At 35.7% G+C, this 14,837-nt stretch overlaps 1 protein-coding gene across 2 annotated transcripts in view; it reads right to left on the reverse strand.

Moving 5' to 3' along the window:
• LOC135842511 (bromodomain-containing protein 4-like) overlaps positions 1 to 14,837 on the reverse strand; it is an 88,064-nt gene that overhangs the window by 22,586 nt on the left and 50,641 nt on the right. Inside the window, exons 3-9 of one of the 2 annotated variants that reach the window (XM_065360003.1) lie at positions 12,110 to 12,215; positions 6,901 to 7,489; positions 4,075 to 4,174; positions 3,507 to 3,585; positions 1,262 to 3,427; positions 1,013 to 1,177; positions 116 to 305 (exon numbers count right to left, since the gene is read on the reverse strand). In XM_065360003.1, coding sequence (XP_065216075.1) covers positions 116 to 305; positions 1,013 to 1,177; positions 1,262 to 3,427; positions 3,507 to 3,585; positions 4,075 to 4,174; positions 6,901 to 7,489; positions 12,110 to 12,215 — 3,395 coding nt within the window. Of the gene's footprint in view, positions 1 to 115; positions 306 to 1,012; positions 1,178 to 1,261; positions 3,428 to 3,506; positions 3,586 to 4,074; positions 4,175 to 6,888; positions 7,490 to 12,109; positions 12,216 to 14,837 lie in introns of both variants that reach the window. The other variant, XM_065360002.1, reaches the window with a different exon arrangement.

The raw sequence follows: 14,837 nt of genomic DNA on the forward strand, positions 1-14,837 counted from the left end.
AGGGGGGAGGGAGGGGGGGTTATTACTTTTTTTATCCTTATTATTTTCCAATAAAATGTGATCTGAAGTTTAAAAAATTGACTAATACCTATTTTAGAAAATTGAAAAAAATTACCTGTTCTGGAGTGACCAGCCACCGAAGAAACGGTATTCTTTTTAGGATTCAACAGATTGCTTATGGGGTCAGAGAAGGTAATCTTTAAATGACCACTTCTTTCTGTTTTTCTAGCAGCATTTGATAAAATTCCAGCTCTCTGATGCGAGCTATCTTCTGACTTGACTGTAGTCGTACTTTTATCTTGACTCTGCGAAATAAATAAATAATTAAAATAGATAGGTGAAAGACGAAAAGAAATTTATAAGGAAGGTGAAAAAAATGTCAACAATTCGTGTATTTTTTTCGCCACGAAAAAAGGGGAAGATAGGCAACATAATTTTCTCAATTTCTTTGGTGAATTTTATTTATGACTATAAATGGAAACTAGAAGCCTTTGGAGCGATTTTAAAGCGATATGTGGCAAAGGTAAAAGCTACAGATGAGCATTTTCCATGCATTTTTCCTCGCGTCACAATGCATCGAGTAAAGGTCTATCGAATATAAGCCGACGACGACGCGTTCAGGAAGTTACAAATTAAACGCAAAATTCGAATATTAAATTATGTTTGATGAATTGAAAGCGTTAACGGTATTTTAAATCGTTTTACAAGGGCACATTTGGCCGGGTTAATTTATCACTCTCTGATTAAAACTAAATGTTTTGAATATGTATTCGCCATTAAATGAAACTACACACGCGGTTAAATCGGGCGAGGATTGCGTGGCTTAATAATTCGTACGACGAAATTTCGCTGTTTTAGCGTAAAATTTACATTAATCGAAGTTAGAGTATTTTTCGTTTGGTTTATAGGTTTTCTACGACGAGGCAGACAGGGCGAGAGCGAGGATTATACTGGCAAAATCGTCGTTAAATTTCTATTCGAAGAGCGGAATACAAACCGCCTTCATTATTACCTGGGAGCGTTTAATAGTCTTTCTTTGAGTTTGACCCGAGGGCTCTTTTGGTAAAACTCTTCGGGTAGGTTTGGACACCGATGATGACGATGGAGTTCCGGTGTACTTTTTATGCTGCAGACAGAAATTCTCTTCTTTTCGCGAATCTTGCTGCACTCTCGATCTCTGAAACGTTAAAAAAATTATAGCCCTTTTTATTCGAGTAAATGGGGTTTCTTTCATCGTGTGTGAGGTAAAATAAATGCTCACCGAATCGCTTTCTTGCCACGAGCCTTGTTTATGAACACGAGTTTTATCGCTGTTGCCAGTTCCTGGTCGAGATTGCACTCTGGACTGAACCTGCTTACTGGATACATTTTGCCTGGAGTTGGGATGATCCTGACCCGACCTAGGGAGCATCTTTTTATGCTCTAGAGACGCTCTACGTTGATCTCTATTCGAGTATTCTTCGTATTCAGCCTCGTCAGCGTAATGAGATCGTTCGAAAGACGATGATCTAGATCTACCGTAATTCTGATCGTCTCGATCGTGTTCTAGAGACGAAGATCGATGCTTTAATCGTTCCGGGAACCTCCTGATAGGTCTGCCTTGTGCATCGTACTCTTCCTCGTGCTGCATTCTACCAGGACTCTCGTGCGAACTTCTACGGTCATAGTCTTGAAAACTGCCGTATCTCTCTTCAGAATTATATTTTCGTAATGGTAATCGCCTTCTGTTGTTTTGACCTTGATCGCCGAGCAGACGACCTTCGGGATCGTGAGGATCATCACGAGGATCCGGCTGTTGACGTCTGTCTGGCTGCTGGCGATATTGATCTTGATAGTCTTGTTGAGCAACACCTTGAGGAGGTAGTCTTCGGTCATCTTGGAGATCATTGGGATGTCTTTGAAATTGCTGGTAATGATTATCAGGTTCTCGGTAGCCCGATGCACCTGGGGGATAATTTTGATTAGGTGGTCTTTGGGATTGATCGTCGAATTGTTGAGGTTGCGGCAGTCTTCTGGTGTCTTGGGGTTTTTGGCGATTATCTTGCGGAGGATAAGGTTGCGAACGAGGATCACCTGGATAAGGTTGAGATCGGTTGTCTTGCTGAAAGCCTTGAACGGTTCTGTTATCCACCGGGTAATTTTGAGGTCGATCCGTATACGCTCTGTTATCACCCGGGTAACCTTCTGGCGGATAACCTTGAGGTCGATTATCCGCCGGATGACCTTGACCTTGCGGGTAAACAATGGGTCGGCCATCTGGCGGATGCCCTTGAACGACACCTTGTTGGTAACCAGGCGGTTGACCTTGAGGGGTTGGTTGGTAAACTGGTGGATGACCTTGAGGTCCTTGCTGATAACCCGGTGCACGATTATCTACTGGTGGGTGACCTTGACCTTGACCTTGCTGGTACATGCCAGGCCGACTATCAGGTGGTTGTCCTTGGGGTTGATAACCTTGAGGAGGTCGATTATCAGGAGGGTAATTTTGAGTTTGGTAGCCTTGCTGGTAATTCTGAGGTTGCGTTTCTTGAGGCGGTGGATATAGCTGAGGAGGCCGATCTGACGAAGGGTAATTCTGCAATCTATCAGTTTGCTGCTGCGATTGAGGTTGCTGATGTTGCTGTTGCTGCTGCTGTTGTTGTTGTTGTTGTTGTTGTTGTTGTTGTTGTTGGTAACCTGGAGCTCGTGCGTCTTTTTGATAATTTTGCAATGGCTGCTGATAAGATTGAGGTGGTCCGGTAGGGTAATTCTGCGAACCGGGTTGGTAACCTTGCGTTCGATTATTCTGAGGCATCTGTTGATACCCTTGAGTCATATTATCAGTCTGGTAATGCTGCTGCGGTTGTTGCTGCAGCTGCTGAGGTTGCTGTTTTTGTTGTTGAGGTCGATTATCAACCGGATAAGGCTGTACATTCTCTGCTGGGTAATTCTGCGGTCTATCGGTTTGACCAACCTGAGCAGGGTATTGAGTTCGATTATCAGGTTGATAATTTTGAGGCACTCTGTCGCCTTGATAAGGCTGAGATCTGTCTTGAAAAGCAGGTTGAGCACGATCCGGAGTATATCCAGCGGGTCTAACCTCATTAGGGTAAGTTTGAGGCTGTCTATCATACTGATACACTTGGGGCCGTCCATCGGGTTGATACAATTGAGGACGTACATCAGGCTGGTACATTTGAGGTCGAATTTCAGGTTGATACGGTTGAGGTCGACCTTCACTTTTGAACGGTTTCGGTTGTTGGGGTTGTTGAGACGGTTGAGTTGGTTTCTCGGGCGAATAGTTAAATTGAGCAGTATCAGGTTGCGTTGTAGATTGAACATAACGAAAAGGTTGCTTAACACCAGTCCTGTTGTGTTCATCTGGTTGGAATTTTTGCACAGGGTTGAACATTTTATGGGCATCCAGTGAACTAAATTCGGTTACCGTCTGTGAAATAAAAGATCAAGTATGCAGAAGCGCAAACTTACCGATGCATAATTAAGGCCAATTTAAAAGCGACACTTACAGGCCGATTTTCTTTCATGTCGTCGGAAATCAGTTGCCGTTCGAGCTCACTTTTGGAATCTAAACTTTGTCCGCTATACCTAAAAACGAGGCAGAGAAGCGAGAAAAAAAAATATACCATCAATCGATATTTCAGAACTGCTTTTACAAAAGCGGATACATTGTTCAACATCAAGCTAAATTTCCTATATCGGATGACAGAGCAGTGATGGTTTCGCAATAACGAGCAAACTTTTTTCTCTATGTTCTCTCACGCCGCCCCCGCCGCCGCCTTTTTTTCCTTCGATACCCTTTGACTTTGCCATAATAACAAACACTAATTGCTCTTCTTTTTTAGACCCGAGTTCGACGTATCGTTTAGTGCTGGGGATGATTTTCACATACGTATGTAGTTTTTATCCCTGCTTTTTTAAAACGAATATCCATCATTTTGTGTTGTTGTGGAATGGAAAGAATAGAACAGGAAGAGTGTGAGAGATTTGATTGCTTATATATTTAAATGTAACTTAATGTATCTACATATCTACCAAGCTATTGATAATGTACATATGGAAATAATTCGCAATTACTTTTGTTTCAGTCTTATATCGGACTGCTGGTTTGCAGATGGTATTCGACCACGTTGGTTCTGAAGCTCTTTCTGATCGGTTAACGAGGATTCTACGCGGGCTGTAACAAAATGAAAATTGAACTTATTACTGAAAGAATAATGATGAGTTTAAAAAGGAAACGTTGGAAAAAAGAAGGGTGGAGTCAATTAAATGCTCAAGATTTTCTTAAGGGGAATTGGTGATGCCATATTTTTTTTAATTTAAATTTTTGAAATAGGTTGAATTATCATTACTTTTAAAATATTGGTTTGAATACTTCATATGTATCAACCAGGTGAATATGTACTGAGTACTGGGAGCTCAATAATAAATGTTTACCCAGATTTTAAAAATTTCTTGTTCCTGTTTTTTTTTTGTTTTTAAAAAAAAGGCCTTCACTTTCAGCCAAAGGAAGATCCAAAATAAAGTTATCGATGAATTTAGTTCAACTTCTTTAGATGAATTCTTGACAAAACGATTTTATGAGAAAATTTCATACCCCCTTTCAGTGATTTCAAAAATCATCAAACTTGTTTCTGTATCAGCGAAATTTTTTGATCTCAAATTAGTTGGTAAAAATACAAAAAACAAAAAATTAATCATCATCAATCTTCAAAATTTCGTTTCCATTTATTTGAAAATCCAAAATAGATATTTTTAAAAATGTGAGTATAATTTTTCTTGAAAAAAAATTTGTCATAACCCTGAAGCTAATAGATCCCTTGAAATGTATTCCATCACTTCTGGCCATTCCCGAAGCCTTCATTACGATTTTCGATTTCTTCAGGATTTTTAAATTTCTTCAGACGGTGTGGAAATTAATTTGGACTACTAAAAGTCTCAGCGCGTACGTTGAACGAATTTGTCCACAATGGGGCAGGCTTTTTTGGCAAACATCTCAAATAAAGTATTTTTTTTTTTACAAAAAGTCTTATAAGGAGGGGGGATTCTAAAAAATCTAGAAACATATCCAAATATGAATAAATTCGTTGAACAGGTTGAGGACAAGCCACAACCCAATTTTTAGCTGCCCGAACTGGGTAATTTCTGCACCTTCTGGGAAAATTAAAGAATTCCAAAGAAATCGAAAATCTCACTGGAGGTTCCAGAGAGGGGGGAGGGAGTCGCGTCCAGACTAATTTTCATCATTTTTACTGAGTGAATACCAACATTATTTAAAAAAAGCACATGACCAATTTTGGATTTTCAAAAATTCGATAAAAATCAAAAAATCAAATTGGGCAGCTGAAATCTCAGTTAAATTGAATTTCTTCATTTGATTTAAAACCATAGATACAGAACAAAAAATATTATTTTATTACATCTTCAGTGTTTTTCCAACGCGAATTTCGAAAAAAGTGAGCAGGAGGACGAAGGGAGCACTTAAGACCTAAATTTGTAAAAATAGAATCGATGTTTGAACTTTGAGCACAGACTTCAAAGTATACTGAAGTAGTAAGAATCGACGTGGCACGTCACTTTTTAATAATTTTCGGATTGTGAGCTTTATTTTTCAAAATCATGGAAGTAGAGGAGCATTGAAGGGCTGTATCCAATTTTTTAATATTTTTACTGTATTTAAGAACACTGACAGAGAGGTTCATAGGAGATCGAAAAAATAAGCCATTATTTCAAAAAATAAATGCATTTCTGTTCTCAACGACCTCTAAATTGGTAAAAATCCACGTGCTCACCATTTTTTTTATAATTTTGTTCTCAAAGTGGGGGAAGGGGAATAGACAGAAATAGTGGATTTATATCTCAAAAATAAAAAGATATTTGAACTCAGCACCCTTGAAAATCCAACAAAACATAATTATGTCACACGTGATTTCCATTTTTTCGATATTTCTATTGCGTTTAAGGGCATGGGGGGGAGCTTCAGAGGGGTAAGGTAGAAAAAATAAGTCAATATTCGAATTCAGTATCCTCGAATTAATAAAAATCCATATACTTATCACTCAACTTTTGAATTTTGATCAAAATTTGGGAACTTTTTGAGCCTCAGAAGTTTGAGGATTCATTTTGAAATTTTGGTTTTGAACTTTTCAACCAATGATTTTGGGCCCTTTATCTAATATCTTTAGAAATAGAAATCGACAAACTCATTTGCTCTAATTGAAACCAATTCTAAAATACGAGCCATCAAATATCAGCAGTCTCGGAAGAAATTGTAAATTAGTGAAAATTAGTATGATGTCATCCCCTCCCCCTCCTCTCCCACATTCCTAGTTCCTGGAAGGGTTGAGGCGGAAAAGACCCAGATTATTTGAATAGGCCATCAAAAGGAACTCTAAAAAATATGTGAGAGAAATCAGAGGACCTGACTTAATTTGGTTAGTGTGGAATTGGTCATCATGACACAGGTGTTAATAAAATTGCCTATCTAATTCGCCGTAAATACGATCTCTTTTTCTTATCAGAAGTAGAGATAACCTTCCTTTTTGGTATTTCAATTATTTATTTCGGAACGTGATAGGTGCTTGAAGTTTTAGTCGAATGAAAAAAAAACTCAATATTTCTTAATTAATTAATTAATTTTTTTATTTGGATATTTTCAAAATTTCTCGACATTTTTTGATCGTTTTTGACTCAAATTTTGTAGGTTTTAAAATTTTGTTTCTCTTTTTATTTTTTTGGGAAGGGGAGAAGATTTTTTAACATGAGTAAATATTCTCATTTGCATAGATCCAAGATCCACATTTTGAAAAAAAAAACGCAAATGGAAAATTCTCACCAATTTGTAGCCATCAATTCCCCAAAATTTATTTGAAACAAGAAATTCCCTCCAACCTGATGCCATACGTTGTTTCCTCAAACTGGTAACGCCATCGGCTCCGGTCGGGCTGCATATCTCATCTTCTTCCTCCGGTATGGTATAAACTTCGCCCGGACTATGCCCATAAAACGACTCGATGACCGCTTTCGGATGGTTAATCAGCTCGATATTCATCCTAGCCGCCATCTCCGGCGTAATATTGGGTGGTATAAGGCCGGTAGCCAGAGCCTCTCCGAAACTAATCTCGTCGCTGGACTCGGACTCGGATCTACTCGAATTTCTAGCGTCTTCATCTTGCGACGGAGGAGATGGCGATATTTTATCTTCGTGATCGATTCTAAATTGCTTATCACTGTCGGAGTTGCTTTTTCGACGACGTCTGGATTTATTATATTCGTCTACTTCTTCGCTAATCCACGACGAAGATGAAGTAGAAGGGATGCTGACAGCGCCGCTGGAGTATTGAGCAAAATCGTTTTTATTCTGTGACTCGCTAGAGCCGTACGAGTCAACGGAGGAGAATAATTGGTGAGTGTCGTATATGCTGGTCGAGGGCTCGTTTTTCGACTGATGACTTTCTCTAGCGTAATGGTTTCGATCGGTGTCGGAGTATATCTAGAATAGTTCAAAGTTTAATGTATTCGCGTGTTATACGTACTAAGAAAAATACGATTATATAGGTAGAGGTGGAAGTATATATGAGGTAGAATGGGAATGGGAGAGGGGTGTCAGACAATATCGAGGGTTCTAGGCGAATCGTCTCAAGTTACACGAGTTGGCCGAAACCTGCACGCGATCTGCATTTCTACAGTTATTCGGTCAGTGTTGGTGTTTCTTTCTCATACAAAATATAGGTACATGCATATGTATTTGGTCCGTTTTTTAAGCCCAGTTGCGAAATTTTGATGAAAAAAATATGTTCCAATTTTCTGATAAATCTTTAGATTGAGCTTTTTCGTGTCTGAGAGGAAATTGGAAGGTAAAAATTCCCTCCCTCCTTATTTGAGAGTTCACTTGGGTCATTTTTCCTCTAATTTTAGAAAAATTCCAGAAATTATGAGATTAAAATAATAATTTGGACTTTTAATTTCAAGTTTTAGGTTCTGAGATGTCAAAATTCTTATGGCATTTCATGCAGAATAAAATATGAATCAATTTAATCATTTTTAAACACATTTTGAATGAGGAGAAAAAGAAGGATTACGTTTGAAGAATCACATCCATTCTTGAAATCACCATGAAAATAGTAGACAAATCCCTTCTGCAATTCTTTATTACCATTTTTTTAAAATTTCATTATCAACTAAACGAGAAAATAAATTTAGAAACAAATTTTGACAACTCTCCCTCTTTTCAAAAAATTGATACGAACGTGTCCATCAGTTATTTTGAAATTATAAGAAAATGAGAACAAAAGATTTCCTAAATTAGTGAGAAAGTGAGGGGGGTCATTCCATGTCAATTCGACCAACGTTTTTGAGTTATGACTTTCGATTTCGCTCAAATTTTTTTCACAATATCTACCCACCCAGTAACTAGTAAGTAAGAAACCCGCAATGGTGGGAGGGGCTTCCATTATTTTCACATTGTCTCGAGGTACTCAACTTTAGCAGCGCATTCCTCCAAAACTATGATACTTTGATCAAAACTGATTTCACAGTTCGAAAGGATAATATTGAATTTTTAATTTTTTAAGGATTTTGAAATTTTCAAAACTTCAAAATAGCGCTGTAAGTGGGAGCTACCATTTAAAATTCTGAAAAATGTCCATAGGTGTACCTTTTGATGCTTTTTTGAAATATTCAAGTTTCGAGATGAGATCTCTTAATGGAAGGTGAGCACCCCCACCCCCGATTTTGGGCCAAACTTTCGAAAAAAAATCTGGGGCATGTGATACATTGAATTGCATGGTTTTAGTAACGTTGAACACGAATATGACGTCAGATTTTTGATTGGGCCCCATCCACGGCCCCCAGCACCTCCCCAAGGGGGGTAACCTAAAAAAAAATTGATCTGAACAAAACCAAGCTAATGTTAATATTTGGATTTTATTCTAGATGAATTTTTGGAGATTTAAAAATTCAAAAATGAGCTATTTTTACTTGGATTTTTTTAGGTAGGTATATGCTTACTTACCTATATTTTTTTCATAAATTTTTTTCAGGCAAAATGAACCAATATGAATAATTAGTTTGTTCCAAACCTACTCCCTGAACCTTGAAAGATGGCCAATTTTAAGCCATTCGTGAGCCTCCAGCAAGTTTTCAATTTTCTCCGAAATTGTCAAAAATCACGCTAAAGGTTCCAAAATGATCTAAAAGCGATCAAGCACACTTATTGAAGTCTATCGATGATGTAATTATACAAATTAGTACGTTTCTCAACAAAACGTTTTTGAGAATTTTATTATGAAGTATTATTTTTTTCTGGAATTTACATATTGGCGAAAAATTCACTTTTGGTCTGGCACTATTGAAATGTCAAGGCAACCTTCAGAATTAACTGAAATTTCAAGTTCTTCAAGTGGTTCATTTTGTTTCAAAAGAAAATATTTTCTAAAAAAAATTAAAAACTAATCCCGAAAATTTTTTTTATTTTTTTCAATTTTTAAAATTTTTCCAAAAGTCTAAAAACGAATTTTAGCTTCTGAAAAGAAGAGTATTGCACTCAGACTGAAAAAATCATACTTCAAAAATAGAGATAATCCAAGCATTGAGAAGGGAGGGGGTGCCAAATCTCTCGTAAACTCTGATAGATTTTTACCAATAAATTGTTTCATCTTCTACATTTGGTCATTAGGTACGTGCAAGAAGGATAAATGTACGCAAGAATACATAACTTAGGTTAAGTATTAAACACCAATTTCGAGTTTTAAAAAAAAATCCTCGACATTTTATTACCATTCTCCAACATAAAAATCACGTTTACGTAAAAAATTATAAAACCCCTGGTATAATCGTCGGTTTCCTCCCAGACACTAGAGAGTTAATGAAGTTGAACGCGTATTGAAAAAAAAAAAGGCCCACAAAGGAAGTTAATGATATGAACGTAGTTAATTAACTTTATGTTTTCTCATTCAGGTGTTCTAGGTCATTAAAAAAAACCACCAGCACGCTTTTGAGCTTTATAACTCTTCGTCTCTCTCTCTCCATCTTTCTTTCGATGCGCTATGAAGTTGAAAAGTTGACCAAACAAATTTGTGTAGCGTTGTGAAAGAGGGGATAACTATGACACGCGAGCTCGCTCCGATATTCATTGTAGAAATGACCGAGAGAACGAAATGAGGGGTAAAAAAAAAACACACACACAACTCGAAGAAAACTACAAAATGGAAATTATGATTATAAATACTAAACCGCGCGCACACACGGAGAGAGAGGCTACTCCGACTCGTATTAAGCTTTGCGAAGTTGGTTCGACGAAATGAAATGGGATGGCGCAAAGTTATAAATTTTAACTAGAAACTATAAAAGCGCGGCAATCTATTAAAAATGAGCTACTATATATACAAATGAAGTGCATGCGGTATACGCATTTGAACGGCTTTAGACGCCGTCGACGCCGCAGTCGACTTCGCGTCGCGCCGGATTCGGGATTCTGTAAATTTTTTTCCTTTTTCGCATTGTCCTTCAATCTTTCGACATTTTAGAGCGAGAATTCGCTATAGTTTAAATATGCAACAAGGTCAATATCAACTTCGCTAAACATTTTCGCCACTATTATCCCACACAGTACAAGTTTAAATTGCTAGTTTAAAAAAAGAATCAACTTTTGTATATAAGAAACTCAATTAAGGTAGGATGGGGTTAGATGGGTCGACAAGTTAACTGGACCACCCAGCATTGTGACGTTGTTGAGTCGCTGTGCGTGGTAACACTGCGCTCACGTGGTCAGTTGTTGCTTAGCATCATTTTTTTTTTAGTGATTTCGACTCAATTTTACACCATTTGCCTAATGTTTAGGTTAATTGGATTGAACTGAGTATTTTTTTCAAAAAACATTTTTCATGTGGTAGGACTGATGATTTTTTACATGTCAATACTGGAAAATATAGCCGGAAAGTCTACTCTACAATATGCAATAATCAAATTTTATCCACACCCACCACAAGTTACAACGAGCGTCTGGAGTCTGACATTACACAAAACCTATCCGCCAATCATATTGCAAGTAGCACTTTATTTATTTTTGTGCTTTTCATCATCCTTTCAATTCGAACTATTTTGAATGTATAAATGATCAATAAAGTAAAAAAATAGACGTAGATCACTGTTTAATTCAGCACAAAATGAAAATAATGAAGTAATCACAAAATCCTTATCATACTACTCGTATGTACGTTGAAAAAGTAGTTTGTTACCAAAATAGATAACAGTCAATCTCACTTTGAAACATCATTATCATTTCAGATTTCAGAAAAAGCGAACTGGTAAAGTATAAGTCAGAGAGAAGATGATGGTTGATGATTATAATAATGATTTAAATAATTAAATTGAAGGACTTTGAGAAGTGTGAGCAATTGAACTTGAAAACGCCTTCCTTCTTCCCAAGTACGAGGTCTTGAATGGATGATGTTTCAAGAGTCAGAGTATGAATTTATTTTCCTCAAATGCGTTCGAAGTGTTGTATATTTCGCAAAATCTTTCCGCAAAAATGTCATAGGTACTATTGAAATTAGATAAATAAAAAACTAAACCGTTTTCATTACGTATTTTTTTAATAATCAACATCACAACACATTCACAATCAGTCACACACACACACACGAAAATCAACGATCTTACCAAGTCAATTTGGACATGTTTTTACTTTTTTTCATTTTCAAAGCGACATTTGAATTGATGGAAGTATATTAATTTTATTTATTCTCTATTTCATCATAGAAATTTTACATTTTTGATGTTTTTTTTTCAAAATTGAGTTCGTTTGCATCTGATGATATGATATTCAAACGTGATAACGAGAAACTCCTCCCTAACAGATTCTGATTGGCGGATAGGTTTTGTGTAATGTCAGACTCCAGACGCTCGTCAAGTTACATACACAGGACACGAAAGTAAAAAAACCGATCCGTACAACCCCACACTACCTCACTACAGATGAAGGAAGGGGAGGGGGAAACTAACTGGGAGGAATGAAAAAGAGAAAATACTCCTATGGATTTTCTCCTGGAGTACCAAGTACCACGCGATGTAGGAAAAAAAAATGTTGAAAGTAAAAAGCGTACAAACTTACCACATTTTCATTATATTCTTCGGTATTTTTCAACTGCGAACTTTCTCTCTCGCTGCTTAACGATCTTCGTCGACGATTACCTTCGTTTTCGTAGCTCAACGAGTACCTGGGTGGAAGAAATTAACCGTTTTAAAGTACATACCCGAAACGATGCGGTTAATGAACGAAATATAGCATGTAGTAAACTAAACTAGGTGCCTGAATGCATTACATACATACAGGGTGTTTCATAAAGTAATGATACGTTTTTGAAGTGGTTATTAGGTCACTCATTTCAAGTGTTGGTTGTACCTCTACGTCCTCTACCTATATATGTACTTCAGGACATTTTTTTTTTTTTTTTTTAAATTGTAGGTCTAGGTACCTACATATTAGATATGTTATCAATTTGGAAGAATTTTGGCAGATCGTGTTAGCCAGTAGGAAAATCAGAGCTCAGGCAGTGGTTTTGTTAATATCGATGTTTATTTGAAAAATTTGAGATACTGAGATATTTTATCAACTCTGAGTCGTTTTAATTTGATGATACGTAATTTATCGAGCCTTAAAATAATTAGGTACATATTTCGTGAAATTTTCGCTCAATTTTTTCAAAATTTTATTGATTTTAGTAATTTTTTGATAATTTTTAGGAAAATTTTATGGTTTTTCCAAGTTTTTCTACGAAACATTTTTTTAAATTTTTGAGTAATTTTATTCTTTTTTGGTAATATTATCAATTTTTTTGTAGTTTTCAATCCTGTTTTTTTTTTTTTTTTTTTAACGAGAATGAGTAAGTAAGTGTTTTAGCCACTTTATGGTACCTTTTTAACATTTTTTTAGGGAAATTAGGGAGCACAACTGTAATCTTCCCACTCCCCGGGAAAAAATGGATTAGATCTAATTATATATAAAATGGTTAGATCTAACTAGATAGAGACATTTTCTATATCTAGTTAGATCTAACCATGTTATTGGTCAATGTTCAGTTTTATTCATTTACATATAGAAGTGTTTTTGTTTAATTTGGATCCTTGCCCTTTAATATGTAGTTTGTATCCAAAAAATGGGTAGATCGAATAATAATAATGAAAATTATAATCCTCAACAGCAATGTTTTACTCGATTCAATTTTATTTAGATGGAACCATGAAAAGTTAATTTGGTAGTTTGAGCCTTGAACCCTATATAGGATTCTGCTCAAGACTTTATCTGCGAGTAGCCAAAACGACACACTTTTCGAGCATTTTAGATCCAACTTGATCTTCATAGATCTAGCCAGATATAATGAGATCCATTCAGATATAATTTTATCAAATTTGATCTGAACAGACATGTTTGCAAGAAATGCGTTTCAAACATTTTAGATCCAACTGGGTCTTCATTGGATCTAACCAGATATATTGAGATCTATTCAGATATAATTTGATCAAATCTGATCTGAATAGATATGTTCGCAAAAAATATGATTCAAACATTTTAGATCCAACTGGATCTTTGTAGATCTGACCAGATATAATGAGATCAATTCAGATATAATTTGATGAAATCTGATCTGAATAGATATGTTTGTAAGAAATACTATTCAAACATTTTAGATCCAACTGGATCTTCATAGATCTGACCAGATATAATGAGATCAATTCAGATATAATTTGATCAAATCTGATCTGAATAGATATGTTTGTAAGAAATACGATTCAAGCTTTCTAGATCCAATTGGATCTTAATATATATGACCAGATATAATGGGACAAATTTATATCTAAGATTGATCAACATTCAGATATAATTTTATCAAATCTGATCTATGTTGATCAATTTTTAGATCTAATTTGATCACATTAGATATGATCAGATACAATTAGATCTGTCCCATTTTTTCCCGGGTCCTCTTTCACTCACTCGAACCGGAGAGTTAATAGTGGGGAGGCGGATTGATGGGGGGGGGGGCATTACATAATCATCAGATACATAGTTAATAGACAATGAAGAAAATCAAACAATAAAATAAGATTGAATAATGAGTAATAAGTACAACTTCTATTAGGTAGGTAAGTAGGTATTTGAAAATTCCAACAACAAAAAACACGAAAATGATAATAGATACGTAATAAAAAAATTAGGGAGAGAGAGAGAAAAAAATTAAATACCTAAAATAAAAAAAAGGAAAAAAAAGAAAAGAAAAAAAATAAATAAAAAAAATGAAAGAAAATGGAAAAGAGAATAGAAAGATGTTGTTCAAATTTTGGGATTTTTGGCAAACCTTTCGCCATTTTCAACCGTTATCATGACATTTTGACAAAATTTCAATTTATTTTTGAAAAACTCGTCACTTCATCAGTTATGCTGATTTTTAGAATCAATTTATGACATTTTCAATGATTAATGGGCAAATTAAGAATGCATGCTTGATGCAGTTTTGACCGAAATTCATTCAATAACTCGTTCATTTCAAAACATTTATTGTCTTTTAGTTAACTATTTTTAACCACGTTAATATTTCACTTTACCAATTTTTAATGGTATTGCAATTTTACTGAAATTCTATTGTCTTTATGACAATTTTCTGTTTTTTTTGTGCAAAATTTACCACTTTTTCCTTTTTTTTTTTTTTTTTTTTTGTTTTTTCCTCAACACTGAATGTATTTCTAGGAACATTTTCTTCCATTTGAAACCTTCATGTTGAGTTGAAAGTTCCTCACAAATTTTTTTTAGCTCTGTAAGTATCAATGGAGGGGTGATTTGG

The sequence above is a fragment of the Planococcus citri genome, chromosome 4 (assembly GCF_950023065.1).
Source record: "Planococcus citri chromosome 4, ihPlaCitr1.1, whole genome shotgun sequence".
NCBI classification, from domain to species: Eukaryota; Metazoa; Arthropoda; class Insecta; order Hemiptera; family Pseudococcidae; genus Planococcus; species Planococcus citri.